At 45.4% G+C, this 14,451-nt stretch overlaps 1 protein-coding gene across 1 annotated transcript; it reads right to left on the reverse strand.

The window, feature by feature from the left end:
* Positions 1-450: 450 nt before the first annotated feature.
* On the reverse strand, positions 451-12,298 carry LOC114058622 (transmembrane protein 178B-like). Its single transcript, XM_027886146.1, has 4 exons — positions 11,822-12,298; positions 5,104-5,217; positions 3,869-4,006; positions 451-2,121 (listed from the first exon to the last, which is right to left on the reverse strand). The coding sequence occupies exons 1-4, from the start codon at positions 12,201-12,203 to the stop codon at positions 1,877-1,879; spliced, it is 879 nt and encodes a 292-aa protein (XP_027741947.1). The 5' UTR covers positions 12,204-12,298; the 3' UTR covers positions 451-1,876.
* Between the last annotated feature and the right edge of the window lie 2,153 nt (positions 12,299-14,451).

Raw genomic sequence — 14,451 nt, forward strand, 5'->3', positions numbered from 1 at the left:
ATCCGTGATGTGTTGGGGCTGTCACCCTTGCTCGGTGATTCTACATTTGTATAATGGAGGTTGTAAATCTCCTGTCTACGGTGCCCATTATGCTGCTTTTGGACCCTCCTGTTAGAACTTTATTAAATCCTGCTCTGCTACTTCTGGATGAGGACCAGCAGGTTATACTGCAGTAAGTGTACTTTGACATTGATGAGCTACAGCTCAGACAGCATCCCCGGTTTCTGCCTGTGCAGCCAGTGAACATTCTACAGCTTTGTTAGAGTCTGAATATTTTGAACTGAAACGCATTTTGCCAGGGAGAAGTGAACACGATTCACACATGAATGATGCTTTAACTTTGTCTTTGAACTTAACTCTGGAAGCTTTAACACCATCGCTGGTGTGTATGTGAGCTCTCTGATGAATCAGTCTGGTGATTAGTCGTAAAGAATTCAAGGTTCCATCCACTGAGCAAGTCTTTCAGTACTTTTAATGCCAGTTGAGAATTACAACTTCCATTTAAAAATTACACTTTTCATAAATACACTGACTTTAGCATTAAGTATCTTACATGCCACTGTATTGTATTTTAAATACAATGTAAACATCTCCAAATGCTGGCCATCTCATCTTTACCTGTGCAGTTTTTGGACACTTGGGAGAGGGGCAGGGATGGGGGGGGGGGAGGGGGGAAATAAATCGATGAATGAAAGAAAAATGCACCCCGAAAGTACTTTGGCTGATGTTCCTGAGTTAGCCCGAGTACTTGTGCTGGTACCAAGGTCCTTAGTGTCATTTTGGAGGGGGATCTTGTTCCAGCAGAACATGCGTGTTCTTGACACGCTGCTCAGGAGGCATTTGACATTAGAAGGGGTGAGTGGAAAAGTGAGCAGAAGCCTCGTGTTCCTGAGGAAAGTACATTGCGGTTCCTTTGGACGTTAATATTAGAGGGGGCTGTACATCTGCTATTTTAGCAGTATTGTTACTTGAGCTTGGGGAGAATTACTCATCTCCTTTCACAGAACAGGAGTGCACCCACAAGATAGTTGGGGGGTGAAAGTTGATCCTGGCAGCTCAAACTATGACATATTTTGAAAAATATACCCTGGCCTCTAATGGAATAGTTAGAAGCTGCATGTTGCTTACATCTCCCCATTAAAAAAGGTATGCTAGTTAGCCAAATGAGTAACCTTACCTGTGTAAGAAGCTGAGAAAACCTTTCCCCTCCTTTCCTAAAGCCAGTAAGAGTTTTCTTGGAGTCTCGCCACTCAGTTACAGCTGGCTCCTTTTTGAAACAGCTTTAGTAGTGAGTAAATAGATGATACCACAGCAAAGAATAGCACAGGTTTCTGATTTAAATGAATTAATACTAAGAATGGGCTAATTCTTTGGCCTAAACCTCGGCTTAGATCAAGGTTCTTCTGGGAAAGGATGGCCTGAGCCAACACTAGACACGCCTGTTGCAAAAGTGTTCAAGCCAACTTCACTTAGCTCCTTGCCCTAATTTGGGTCTGAATTACACAGACCTGCAGCAATAGAGTTGGTGCGTAAACATCCCTTACAACTGGACAATAACAGGACCATGGAGGTACAGTTCAAAAAACAGCACAAAAAAAGACACAGCCTTGGACTTAATCCCTTGTAAACAAAAGAAAAACAAATTGAAAGAACTGTCCCCCTTAAACCATCAATGATCAAGTTGCCCATAATTCAAACCTGGAGTTACTTGCAATGTCCGTGTCTGCGACTGGAGGCTGTAGCAGCATCCCATGGGCTGGTGTTTCAACAGCTATGGCACTGCTCTCCACCCGCCGACATGCCACCTCTTCCTGGTGTTAACCCACAGCTCTGCCCAGGCTGCGCTTTCCAGAGTCTCTCCTCACTTGCTCCAGGGTCACACGGCCCCATTTTCTTGTCTGGGTTTTTGTACGGATGCCCGGGAAGTGTTGAGTGATGGGGCCAATGTGCAGAGGAATCCAGCCAGCAGGGTGAGGCCCAGCCCTCCCCAGGCACAGAACATGGACCAGCCATAGCCATGACTGATGTCCTCTGGCAGCCCATAGACGTAGCGAGGATAGCGAGATAACTCAAAATTGATCCCAGCTACGCATGTGCAGAGTGAGATGATACAGCATGTACCTGCAGGAGAAAAGCAAGAGGGTTCTACGCTGCCCTCAGACAGGTTAATTATGTGCTGGGCTTTTTCCCCTAGGTATTTTCAGTCATGAATTTTCAAAATCAAGAATTACGCTTGGTTTTTTTTCTTCAGTCCTACCAGTCACGCTTATTATAAGGCAGAGAAAATAAAAAAAAAAGGGAAAATATGTAGAACTGCAGGATACCTTGCTTCACAAATAACCAATATTGTCTTAGCTCCCCCTGTTGCAATTTTGAACTCAGTCACGTATAGTTCATCATGCTTTGATTCTCCTGAGACTATTTCCATGACTAATGTCATCAGGTTCCAGACAGTACTCTGGCATTTTCTCCTATGGAAGGTAAATACTGAATCCCAGGGCTGCAAGTGCAGCACTGCTTGGTTTCTATTAGGAACACCCATACTTCTGCCAGCTGTACCCTAGGCCCAAAGAAAGTGCCCAGGATTTTGTCATCCGCTACACATTCACTAAACACATATAGAGGAGAAAAAAAACCTAAGAAACATAATGCAAGGCACTCCAGTATGTCTAATATACACTCGTACACTAGGTGATCATTTTATTCTCTCCAGCTGTATATTTATGTCTAAGTACTAATGACAGCTCTTACTGCTGACAGCGTGCCCATCACACTAAGTGCAAAAGCACTTAAAGGGGACCCGGTCTACCTCTTCCACTTACAATACTTAACTCGTTCCCTGCTGTGCAATAAAGAAACTAAAATGTTCCCAAAGGAAACTCCAGTTAAGCTGCACATAAGATGATCAAGGACAGCACCAGCCTAACTTCCTGCCTTTCTAGCATCACACCAGGTCAGCAGGGTGGGTTTTGCGCAGCCTTCCAAAAACACTCCTTGAGGAGGCTTGTTTATGGCAAAGGAAGATTCCCCCACGCACCCCACCCCAAAAGCAGCACCAAACCACTGTCACACCTACTTGTTCAGGTGATAGAGATGCTGTTAACCAAGAAATTTCTCAACTTGCAGCCATTATAGATGCTAACACTGGGCCTCTAGGGAAGCAGGTGTGGCTTTTAGGTAATTTGCAATTTTTCATACTTGAAAATTGCATATTTACTGCTTGCACCCTACCCTTGGAGCACCTCAGTACCTCACCCTTTTGGTACATTTGTTGTTGATCTATGTCCCTTTCAAATAAAGATAAAATACTGACCATTTTTAAGCTGAACAATCAAAGTTCAGAAAAACCTCTGGCCACCCAGAAAGTCTGCTCCCAGCCAGGACAAACAGATCTAACACAGCTGGCAAGCACTAAGTTAATGTCCTTATCATCGGACCAATGTTCTCCCAGGCTTGGCTAGGTTTGGACTTCATCATTACACTTCATCTTGAGTATCAGAAAGGTGCTCCAAATCAAATTGTTTGTTTGTTTGTTATGATTCCCTAGGGAAAACTGAGCTGGGCTGTCTGACAGCCCAGACTGCACATTTGGAGCATGAAAGAGGATTGTGCTCACTGTGCACATGGTCCCTGGGGCTACACACCAGCTCTCTAGAGCAGAAGGCTCATACACATAGTTTGGGGTCTACTCAGAAACATGCAAATACCCATGGAACCACTGCTGGAAGTGGTAACTCTGCACTGTGCTGACAGTTTGCTGCACTAAATAATTTTGCTGCTTTGTGTGGTTGCTGAGGGCTGACTTAACTTTTACAAGCCAGCAATACTGAATATGGTGACTTGAGGAGCAGAAGCAAAAGGCTCTCACCTCCCATTAGGAAGAGCAGCCCAGCCACATACTGCATAAGCTCCTGCTGTTTGCAGCAGCCCAGCACTCCAATGATCCATCCAAACAGGATGATGGAGACTGCCATGCCAATGAAGCCAGCTGTCATCCTCCGCAGATCTGAAGAAAGAGAAAGGAGAAAAGCAAGAAAGAAGACATGAAGATGGTGGCACCTAGACAGGACAGGCAGGGGAGAGTCCAGACGGATGTAGATTTACTCGTTCTGAAGTCCTCCTCCTGTAGCTTCTTTGAGACAGTCTGCCCAACATGGGACAGAAGGGGTGTATTATGAACTCAGCACTATGCTAATACTGCAGGGGCTTTTTTCTTTTTTTGGTGTGGTGTCTTTCTTTGGGAAAGAGTTTGTTGGAGGAGTGTCTGCTGAAAATAGAAACGAAAGAAGCGAGAGGGGACACTGAAGGGAACTAAAGGACTAGCGCATGGAAGGCAACGTGAACTGAAAAGAGGAATAGTGGGAGGACCAAAGCAGACAGCAGATCAATACAGTATTATGGGAACAACTCCAGAACAAGCTCTAAAAAAAAGCTTGGGTACCAGTGATATGAAGAGCACTTTGTCATCCATAGTAAAATTACTGTTCTTGTCTCCTCCTAGTTTAGTCTCCAGCTGAAATAAGACTTCCTTGGCACTGACTCTCACATGACAGGGGCTAGGCTGAATTATGTGAGGCAATAGAAAAAGAAAAAAGAAACAGAAAAGGAGGAGCAGAAAAAACTGATTAAATCATTCTCAGTCACAGGCTACAGGTCAGTTATCTGTGTGGGAAGGACTAAGACATAAGGCAGCTTGTGGGCCAGGTGGTGGTAACAGGATGTTGAAAGGACAAATAGAGATGTTCCCTAAAACAGTTGGTAACCAGGGGGTTGCATCAGGTCACCAAGTGCACACAGAAAAATGCAACAAGGTCTATACAGTGATGCAGCACCTTTGCTGTAAGCCAGCTACGAAATCTCTGTCCCCAGATCCACCTTGCAGCACACCACACACACCTGTATTCCTGGATTCACAGCTTTAAGCCCCTCCAAGCCTCATGTCCCCTTCCAGTTATAATGTCGGCTGCTTGCACTTCCTCACTAATAAACGTGTATTTATGCTTACAGCCCAGTGACAGCCCAGTGACTCAGAGCCCTCACTCGGCACCGCAATAAGGCATGAAGTAATCCAAACAGTCTCGTACACTGCTCTGGGTTACTTACGGAGTGCATGCCACTCATCCTGCCGGATTGTGTTTGTGATGTTGACGGGCAAGTTGCGAGGCAGAGAGCTGGAGGTGTAGTGGTACTTCACAGCAGTGCAGCGCTGGATAACTCCTGTAAAATAAATATGTGTGAAACAGCATGAAAGCCCTGTGCCTTGCACTTGCTCTTGAGCTGGCTGGCCCAGCAGAACTCACACAGGACAAACATTAGTTCAGTAACAGCAAATGTAACCAAAGAAGAGCTCTTTAATTCAAAGGCTGGGAATTAGGAGGGGAAGGAACCTTGCTACAAAGAAACACCAGCAAAGCAGAAGCTAGGTGCTGATCTAGGCAAGCTCCAAGAAACAACAGCTAAAAGTAAACATTAAGGACAGTGACCAAAAACATCTCCAGAAGCTTCCTAGAGGAACTGCTATGGGATGTCTCGGGACACAAGAACGTGGCCAAGTACCAAGAGGACTTGCTTTGTCTGTAAGACAGAGTTGAACCACTTTGAAAATTTCGAATGAATGCTGGCAAGTGAATTGCATGGGAGAATCATCTGAATTCACTCCAATAGTCATTGACTCTTTGCTTTATTTTCAATGAACAATAGTACCCAGGTAGGCTTGTTTCCACTATAGCTTAAAGAAAAGTGTACCCCACATGTACATAGGAACCTACAAGCATGCTCTTCATGAAAGGGATTTTCAGTTTAGAAAATGGAAGAGAATAAACATGGATGGTGGGGTAGAAGTGAACAGCCAGAAAGGTAAAAGAGCTAAAGAGTACAAAAAGTTCCCCTTAAACAATGGTTACAGGGTCATTACCACTATTTGAACCTTGGGGCAGAAGAACCATTCAAAAACAATGAGTTGGTCAGTGAGCTAATTAAGCTGGTGAACAATTACTAGCAGAGAGCTACAAACTCAGTGATCAGCTTTGCAAAAGACACCAGAAAACACAGGAGAAGCAATGGGCTTTGTGCAGCTCCCGCAGCAATGAGAAACACGATTTTGTTCTCTAATGATGTTTACTGGGACTGCACTGACCTGGTTTCTGTAAGGACTTGCAAAGAGGAAACCCCTGTTTCACGAGATTAGGAGTTGCATGCAAAAGGCCCAGCCAATTCCAGCCATCAGGCCAGGAAGAGAAAAGTGATCTGGATTTCCCCCATTTCAAGCACGCCCCCACCCTCAGATGTTCTTCCCACCACACCCTTCCCCTGCTGTGGCTCCCTGAGGCTTCCCCAACACCACAGAGTGCTGGCAGCGAGACACGATACACGGAGTTCTGCCCTTCACCTTCAACCATTCTCCACCACCCTGTGGAGCAGCACTCCCTCTTTGCACTTATCTCAGGACAAGTCTCTAGAGCCACCTGAGCAAATGATCAGCAAGACAACCTAGTGACAGAAGATGCCAGTTCATTTACAAAGGCTGTAGATATTAAGAATTTAGGCCATAAACACCACGTCACTGTATCTAATTAAATTTCACCTGTAACTGCTGACTGAATTCAATTTCAATATTAACATGATTTACACGTGTTGTAGAGAAATATGTATACAGAACAAACTAATGACATCAGATTTCAGATTACAATGCACTGGACTCATTAAAATATGATCTATGCACTTACATATTCTGATTATAAAAGTAGCACACAGGAAGCAGTATTTTTTTATAAAAGCAAGGATTACTATTTTTATACCTCATTAAAGAAAAAGCAAAGACTAGATATGTACATCCCTTATGATCAAAGCTGTGGACTCCTCAGCTAAAACATCACTGAGAAAAATACTTGCTCTGTATAATTCCAAGAGTTTAACATGTAAACTTAAACTAAAATCTCTTCACCTTTCTATACAAACCTGGTTATTTAGAAGTTTTTGAATATCAATTCATTCTGCCTTTGGTTTAGAAATTATACTCCTAATCCTTTCTTCCCTGTAATTCAAAGTGCTAATTTTATGTAGGTAGCACACACAATTATACTAAAACAGCAAGTTTGCAAAACAAAGAGCTCAGGAGTTCACAAATTTTAGGGCTTTTGCTCAGCGCTGACCTCTAATCCATGGGCTTGGTGATGGCCTCTGGACTACACCAGCACAAGCCATTTTTCCAACAAGATTCCAGCAGAGGCTGTACCCACTCTGGTGTGAGCCACCATGGGCAAAACAAGAGAGGCTTCTTTATGTAGGTCTGCTAGAAAAGCTGAAATAGGCAGGCAAGAGTCAGGGGATCAGTGAAGCAGTGAGGGGGATCTCTCAGCTGAATACCTACCCACTTTCTCCCAGAAAACCGTAACATGCACCCAGGCAATCTTCAACAGCCAGATTTTGCATCTGTAGTCACTAGTTCATGTTTCCCATTTTCTGAGAGAATCTCTAGGTCTCATCTGCAGAGACGCCATGCACTCAGTTATGGCCAGGTACTCCACAGGGCTGTATTTAAAGTCATATAACACCTTGTTCTTCAAGTACTCAAGAAAGAAAAAAAAAAAAAAAAAAGTAAAATCAAAATCAGGTCTGCAGTCTCAAAATTATTGTGAAGTCAAAGGTATTTCAAAGCTACTCAAATAAGTCCTTTGACCTGACCCCTTATATACTTTAAATCACAGTCTATAGAATAGGGACAGCATCCTGCCCTCCATTTCAGAAACCCACTAACAAAGTGATTTCCCTAATTTTTTTTTTCATTATACAGTCAGACAAGCATCATAAGAAAACCTGTCAAAATTAAAACCTTTGCCTTCAGGCAAGGACTTGAACAGAACAGTCACGTGGTGAACACCAAGTAAGTGAGCGTTGCATTTTTTGGCACAGGAGTAAATTAAGAATACAGGACAGAAGGGGGCAGATGCTCATGTCATTAGCTTACCAAAAAGCACATGTACAAGAAAAAGATTAGACAGACTGCTTGATCCCAGCGTTTCTAAGGGGCCTTAAAAGAACACTGTGAAAATCACACAATGTGCATTTTACATGTGCAATTTTCTTGATTAAAAGATAAACATGAACGGCAATGAACTGCATCCAGCAGTGTCACACTGACACTCTAATGGCCAAACTACATGCCCGTGCCTTCTCAAAGCCAACATTGTTTCTAACACCTTGTCCTCAATGTGGTTTTTTTACACTTCAGGATTGCAAATGCAGACAGGTTCCCCTCCCACAACCCTTGGAACTCACAGAACCCAAAATAGTACATGTGAGTGTCCCTGAACAAGTCCTTTCTCCTGACTGAATACAAAGGCTGGGACATATCAGAAGATGCTGGCTAGAATAGCCAGATACCCAGGCAGACCACAGGCCCCTTGCTCCTAAACTGCCAGAAATCTGGAAACACAGACTCAGGCCTGCTGTGAGTTTGTAGTCCTGGGCTCAGCACACCCTGACTTTCTCTCAGTTTAGTTTTTGTCTCTCTCCAACTTTGAAATGTGAGTTTTCTTCTCTTTATTGCCTGTGTTCCAGTTATAAGGAGGCAATGGAAGGGTTCTCATTTTCAGTTCTGCTATGTGGCCCAGTCCTATCCTAGAGCAGTTTGACTCTCACACAGCTGGCAGAGACCCTCACCTGACCGTGAGCAGCCGTGAGCAGTTAACAATTCATTACTATATGAGGTCTGGTCCCCCCCTCTCTTATGACCCAGACCAAGTGGTCACTGAAGCTCCCTGGTATATTCCTACCATTTCTGCCCAAGACTGTGAGAAGCATCACAGCTATGGGTCCACTCTGTCCACATCCTCACCCAAGGGCCACTAGATCAAATAAATCAACCTTCCTTTAAGATACCATGATAACTCCTACCAATCATGCTTCCTGACAGACCGTACTTACCAAGGACCATCACCAAACAGATGGCATGTTTATTAAACATGCCACTATAGTAGATCCTCTACAGACTTCACAGTCAATCCTGTAACTCTTTATCATCAGTTGGAAAGAATGGGAACAGAATAGACACCAGAACTGAGCAGTTTTCTGTCAAGGGCCTTATTACTGCCACAAACTGTTGTGTTCCTCTGCTTAAGCATCCAGTTGTTCTCCTCACTTTCTCAGCTACATAATGGTAATCTTTTCTGCCCAGTCTATGTGAGACATACCAGTCCCATCCCAGAGACTTTTCAGAGCAAGCTTGAAAAGCAATAAAATACTCCATGCAGAAGGTTTTTGTTGTAGCATCAGTTATCCAATGTGTAATCCACATAGTACAGGCTCTACAAGATGATGTATTACCCAAGTTCTTGCACTCACAGAGTCCCTCTTTACCCACAGAGATTCCCGTAATTTCCCCACCAAGTGGTTCAGTTCTCTGACTGCTATCTCTTACTGACTGCTAATCTCCATTTCTCCCATGTGGTTTGTACATTTTTTTGCCTTCTTAACTGTATTTTTAAAATGAAATGATATTTTTCCACAGTTCCAAAATGGTGATTTTGCGTTTTAAGAAAAATCTCACACATCGTTCTCGTCTTAAGTTTAAACATCTCCCACCTCTCAGTTTTGAGCTACATTTTTTGACTTCTGCCTTTTCCTTTTAAACATATGAAGTAAATATATTTTTTAAAATAATTATTTTAGATACATAAATGGATGTATGCATATGCATCATTAGCTACAATGCTCAAGTATGAAAGTTTCCATGGAACTTCTTTGTATTAATAGCAGTAGATAAATAAAGGACTGAAAATCCATCCAATTATCTAAATGGATAAGAGTATTTATGGACTTAGTAATTTATTCAGAATTCAAGAGAGAGACAGAAAGAAATCTTATTCCAGAGAGACTAAGAAAAATGGAGAATATAAACCCAAACCAAAATTACCACAGTAGTGTGAGAAAAAAATTTACTCCTCTGTCACTAAAAGCCTATAAAAATTTATAAATTAAGAAATACTAGGAGCATAAGAAGATATCACACATCACCAAAGAGCTAGCTGAAAACCTAATGCAAATCAAGGAGGAAGTAGGACTTTCAGAGGTACACGATAGCGATCTTCAGCTCACACCAGAGAAAAAACACCTGTTTTTTTTCTTTTTGGAAGGCCCAGATCTGGTACCATGCTAGAGAGAACAGCTCAGACGCAGCCACACCTGACCGTCAGTTGGAAAAGGCTGCTTAATCACAGTTGTCAGAGAAAAAGACAGACACAGCAGGAACAAGGAAAGGCTGCTAGTAAAGGAGGTCAGGGGAAGGGATAAGAGAGTCATATCTATTTAAAGATCTGATTCTACAAAAACTGTTATTAATAATTTTCCTCTATACGATGACATATAAATCATTATAGTAGCAAGTGCAGACCTAATAGGCAAAGAGTATGAAGGAAGCAAGGCTTGTAGGGAAAGGCAAGGTCTGGAAAGCTGGAAAAAAAAAGAAATAAAGAAAACCTTTTAGATTTAGAGACGTTACAGTTTTACACATCAGACCCTGAGGAAGACCATTCACCACCCTGTAATGCCCTCGTGCACATAGAAAGCAGATTCAAGCCTCTTTGTCTGACTGTTGAGGTGTTGGAAAAACACCTGTGAAACAGAAATACTGAGGACCAAACTAGTATTTCCCCCATTTCTTCCCCCCATCTTAGCTAATCTCAATGGGAGCTGAAAGCATTTTGCTTGATGTGAAGCAAAACGATAGATAAATATTTTACATGACAGCTATAATTAATAGGAAGAAATTAAAGAGCTGCCTTTTAGTGAAAGGAGCTCAACATGGAAATTAAAAAATGAAAACGCATAAAAAGAAACCTAGGAGATTAAATGGAGAAAGAAGCTAAGCACACAGCACTAGACTTTCTAGAAGTAAAAGTCACTGCTGTGCATTGGAAAGAAGGGGTAAAGGTGAGCTGAGATTCACAGTGCCAGTCTATCCAGCCTCTGCTGTGCAGGACTGGCGTCACAGTTGGAAGCCAAGCTGAAGAACTGCTCTTGTTTTCTTAAGATAGCATTTCCATTTTGTGCCTCAATGGAAGCACTTCTTCCAATTCCTCTTCTTCCTGTGCTAATATGCACCTGCTGGAACAGTAAATCCTGTTATCTATCTATGGTTATCTATCTATTAACCATATATAACCCATTGGCTTAATGGCTTAGCCTGCTACATTATTTGTACAATCGAATTTAGGAATTTTATTCGTACTTCATGGCCTGCTTGGCTTAGCAGCACGTGCCACAATAGTAGATCTAGCTTTCTCTTCTGTCACCCTGGGGACCCTGAGTGACATCCATCACCATGAAAGCCTGGCAATCTACTGCAGCAATGAGAACTTCCCGCTGCTAAAACAGAAACAACAGGTCCCTTTCACCTTGCTGTAAAAATCACAGCACTATGAACAATACTGCACATTTCTCAGCACTCCATAAGAAGAAAGTGCCAGGAGTAGGAGGACGCCCACCGAGACCACGCTCGAGAGTCAGGCCCTGCACTGGGCCCCCGAAGGGGCTCTCCGAGGACGTGGTTCCACCCAGCACTGCAGCATTTCAAGCAGAGAGGGAGGCGCACAAAACCCCGGGATGGGGTCGGGGCCGCGCTCGCCGCTTCCCGCACGCCAGGGACACCCGGAGCCAAGGGGCTGGTCGGGTCTCCGTCCGCCCTCTCCCACCGGCCCGTCCTCGCCCCAGCAGCGGCAGCCGCTGCCCCACCCGCAAACCCTGCGCCCCGGCGGGGCCGCGCCGGCACCGCGCTCAGCACCAAGGACAGCGGCGGGGCCGCCACCGCCCCCCGCCCACGCACCTTTCCGGATGAGCTCCTCGCTGTCCGGCTCGTAGCCCGCGCGGTGGCAGCGCCTCCAGAGCCCCGAGACGGTGGAGTTGAAGCGGCGGCCGCAGTGCGAGTCCAGCGCGGCAGAAGCGGCGGCGGCCGGGGCGGGGGCCGGGGGCCGCCCGGGCAGGAGCGCCCGCGGGGGCCGGGCGCGGAGCGGCAGGTGCGAGCTGGGCGCCGACATGGAGCCGGGCGGGTCGCTGCGCTTGTGGCCGAAGCCGCGGCAGCGCTCGCGGTGCCGCCGCGCGTCCGTCTCGTACCAGGAGTCGGTGCCGATAGCCACGGCCAGGAGGGCGAGGGCGGCGGCGGCCAGGAGCAGCCCGGTGCCGCTCAGCGCCTGAGCCGCGGCCGCCATCTTACCGCGCCGGGGGCGGCAGGGGCGGGCGCTTCCCTGCAGCCCGGCTGGGGCCTCCGCCCGCGGCACCGCCCCCGGAAGGGACAGCGGGCCAGCGCCCCCCGCCCCGGCACCGCGCCGACCTCCCCGATGGACCGGCGCATCCCCCCGGGGCTCTCTGGCCCGGGCTCGAGGGAGTCCCCGACCCCCACCACAGCGCCGGGCTCTTGCTCCGCGGGCCGAGGCCCCCTCCCTTGGCGGAGTCCCTGTCCGGCCCCCGGCAGCTACCAGGGGATGGATGACCGGGGGAAAGGGTGAGCGGAGCCCCCGACGCTTTCCGCGGCCTCCCCTTGCCCGTCCAGCCGGCCTGCCCGGAGGGCAGAGATCAGCCCTGCTCACACCGAGGGGCCGCGGCAGCCGGCAGTTTTTCAAACGTTAACCAGAAGTGGTCACAGCACCAAGCCTGACAGAGTTCAGAAGTGTTTGGACAATATTCTGAGGCACATTGGTGTGAATCTTGGGGATGGTCTTGTGGAGGGCGAGGAGTTGGACTCGATGATCCTTGTGGGTCCCTTCCAGCTCAGCATTTTCTGTGATCCTGTGTGATTCTGTGAAATATGAACACCTCCCCCAACAGCATTTGTTGACGTCTGGATGATGATTTCTCCTCAACCCCTCATTAGTGGTTAATGGAAAATAAGGCCTGGAAAGCTGAAAAATGTCAATCTATTTTATGCAATGAGAAACAAGCTAAATCCACACCATTAGTTAAATGCGGCATTTCCAGGGGCACAAAATCCCTTCTGATCCCACTTGTTGTATGGGACTTGTTCCTCCAGTTCCAGCACTATTACTCAGATGCCAAAGCCAGTTGTTAGGCCACTGTCTTGTCAATTCTAGCCCCAGATAAAATGATCTACTGATATCTCTAAATTACAAATTTATTGCCCAGTTTTGAAATCCTTAGTTTTGTACTTTGTTTCCCAGGAGCAACTAATCAACTCTAAGGAGATTCAGATTCTTCCCCCCTGCCTTGTCACCTCTTGGTATCTAGTCCACACCAAGCACAGCCTGAACACCCTTTCCAGCATTTCTCCTGCAACGCTGCCCAGAAAGAACAGTGTACTGCTTATCTCCCCAGAGCACTATGCCTGGTGGAAACATGCAGCAGTCACAGCTAAAGCTTGTTTTAACCACATTTCAGCATGATCCTCTTCTGCAGTTTGCACTGGACAGATGGGATTACCATCCATGCAGCTGCACATTAGTGCCTTCAAGGCAGACAAATTGAAAGGGCTGCTGTCAAAAGAATTTTCTTACACATACCAGCTAAATTAAATCTTCCACATGAAGAGTGAAAAATAATTTTCAAATACAATCACTGCTCTAGATAACATGAGAAAACCCTTCAATTGTAACAGCTCTTTCCTGAAAAGATCCGAATACTGACATTTCCTAAATCTGCAATCCTATTATGTCACCCCACCCTCTACATCAGCACCTGAGGCTATAGTTTCAGAAAAACCACCACCTTAGAAAGTTCCTATGTACAAGACTCCTTCCAATTGTTCTCCCTTATGTGCTACTGCAATTAGTACCAGCACAGCCAAAGAGTGCAGCATGGTAAACCCAGGGACCCTTGATCACCTACCTGCCTTCATCTTCTTCCAGCTCTTGGGCTGTGGTTTTCCATCTTCTTACAGAACACTTACAGAACTGAGAGTCATGTACCATTATTGTAGGCAGAAAATCTTCCAAATGAAGAGTGGGATAAGACATGTACTGAACCCATGTTTTTGAAGGGTGGAGAAATTCCTATTAGTCCTTTCTGGGCAATTCTGACACATAACGTTTGATAAGCGCACCTTTGTTCTACATGGCAGATAACCAGCTTAGTGTTAATTGATACCAGAGAGGCCTTGAGTTTTTTGATTAAAAAAATAACTGATCACAACAAAGTATAGTTTCAAAATTCTCTGGGCAGTCAGTTACCACGCAAGCTTTCCCCCAAAAGAGGAGAAACTTATTTGGTCATGCTTTTCAAGGAACCTAGACCAGCAGTCAAGAATTACGATTGGATCACACTGCTCCTGGATGACAGTTCCTTGGCAGCAGGAAGAAGAAACTGGATTAGAACTTTTTTTTCAGTTGTGAAGGTCTGACAGCAAGACGGAGCCCAGACTTCTCTAGACTAACCCAGAGATATAGCTCTGTAATTCAAATGAAATCTGAATTGAATTTTTATTTCAAAGAAAAGTAGTAGCATTTA

Source organism: Empidonax traillii, unplaced genomic scaffold (genome assembly GCF_003031625.1).
Source record: "Empidonax traillii isolate 1590-97213 ecotype Southwest subspecies unplaced genomic scaffold, ASM303162v1 scaffold11:size2795301, whole genome shotgun sequence".
Classification (NCBI taxonomy): Eukaryota; Metazoa; Chordata; class Aves; order Passeriformes; family Tyrannidae; genus Empidonax; species Empidonax traillii.

Bases quoted from the DNA above. Each gene is read 5' to 3' on its own strand.
- LOC114058622 (XM_027886146.1), bottom strand. From the start codon at position 12,203: ATGGCGGCCGCGGCTCAGGCGCTGAGCGGCACCGGGCTGCTCCTGGCC. The intron at 4,007-5,103 runs GTAAGTAACCCA...CTCTTTCTTCAG, and splicing joins GGATGAGTGGCATGCACTCC to ATCTGCGGAGGATGACAGCT. The intron at 2,122-3,868 runs GTGAGAGCCTTT...TTTCTCCTGCAG, and splicing joins GCTGCTCTTCCTAATGGGAG to GTACATGCTGTATCATCTCA.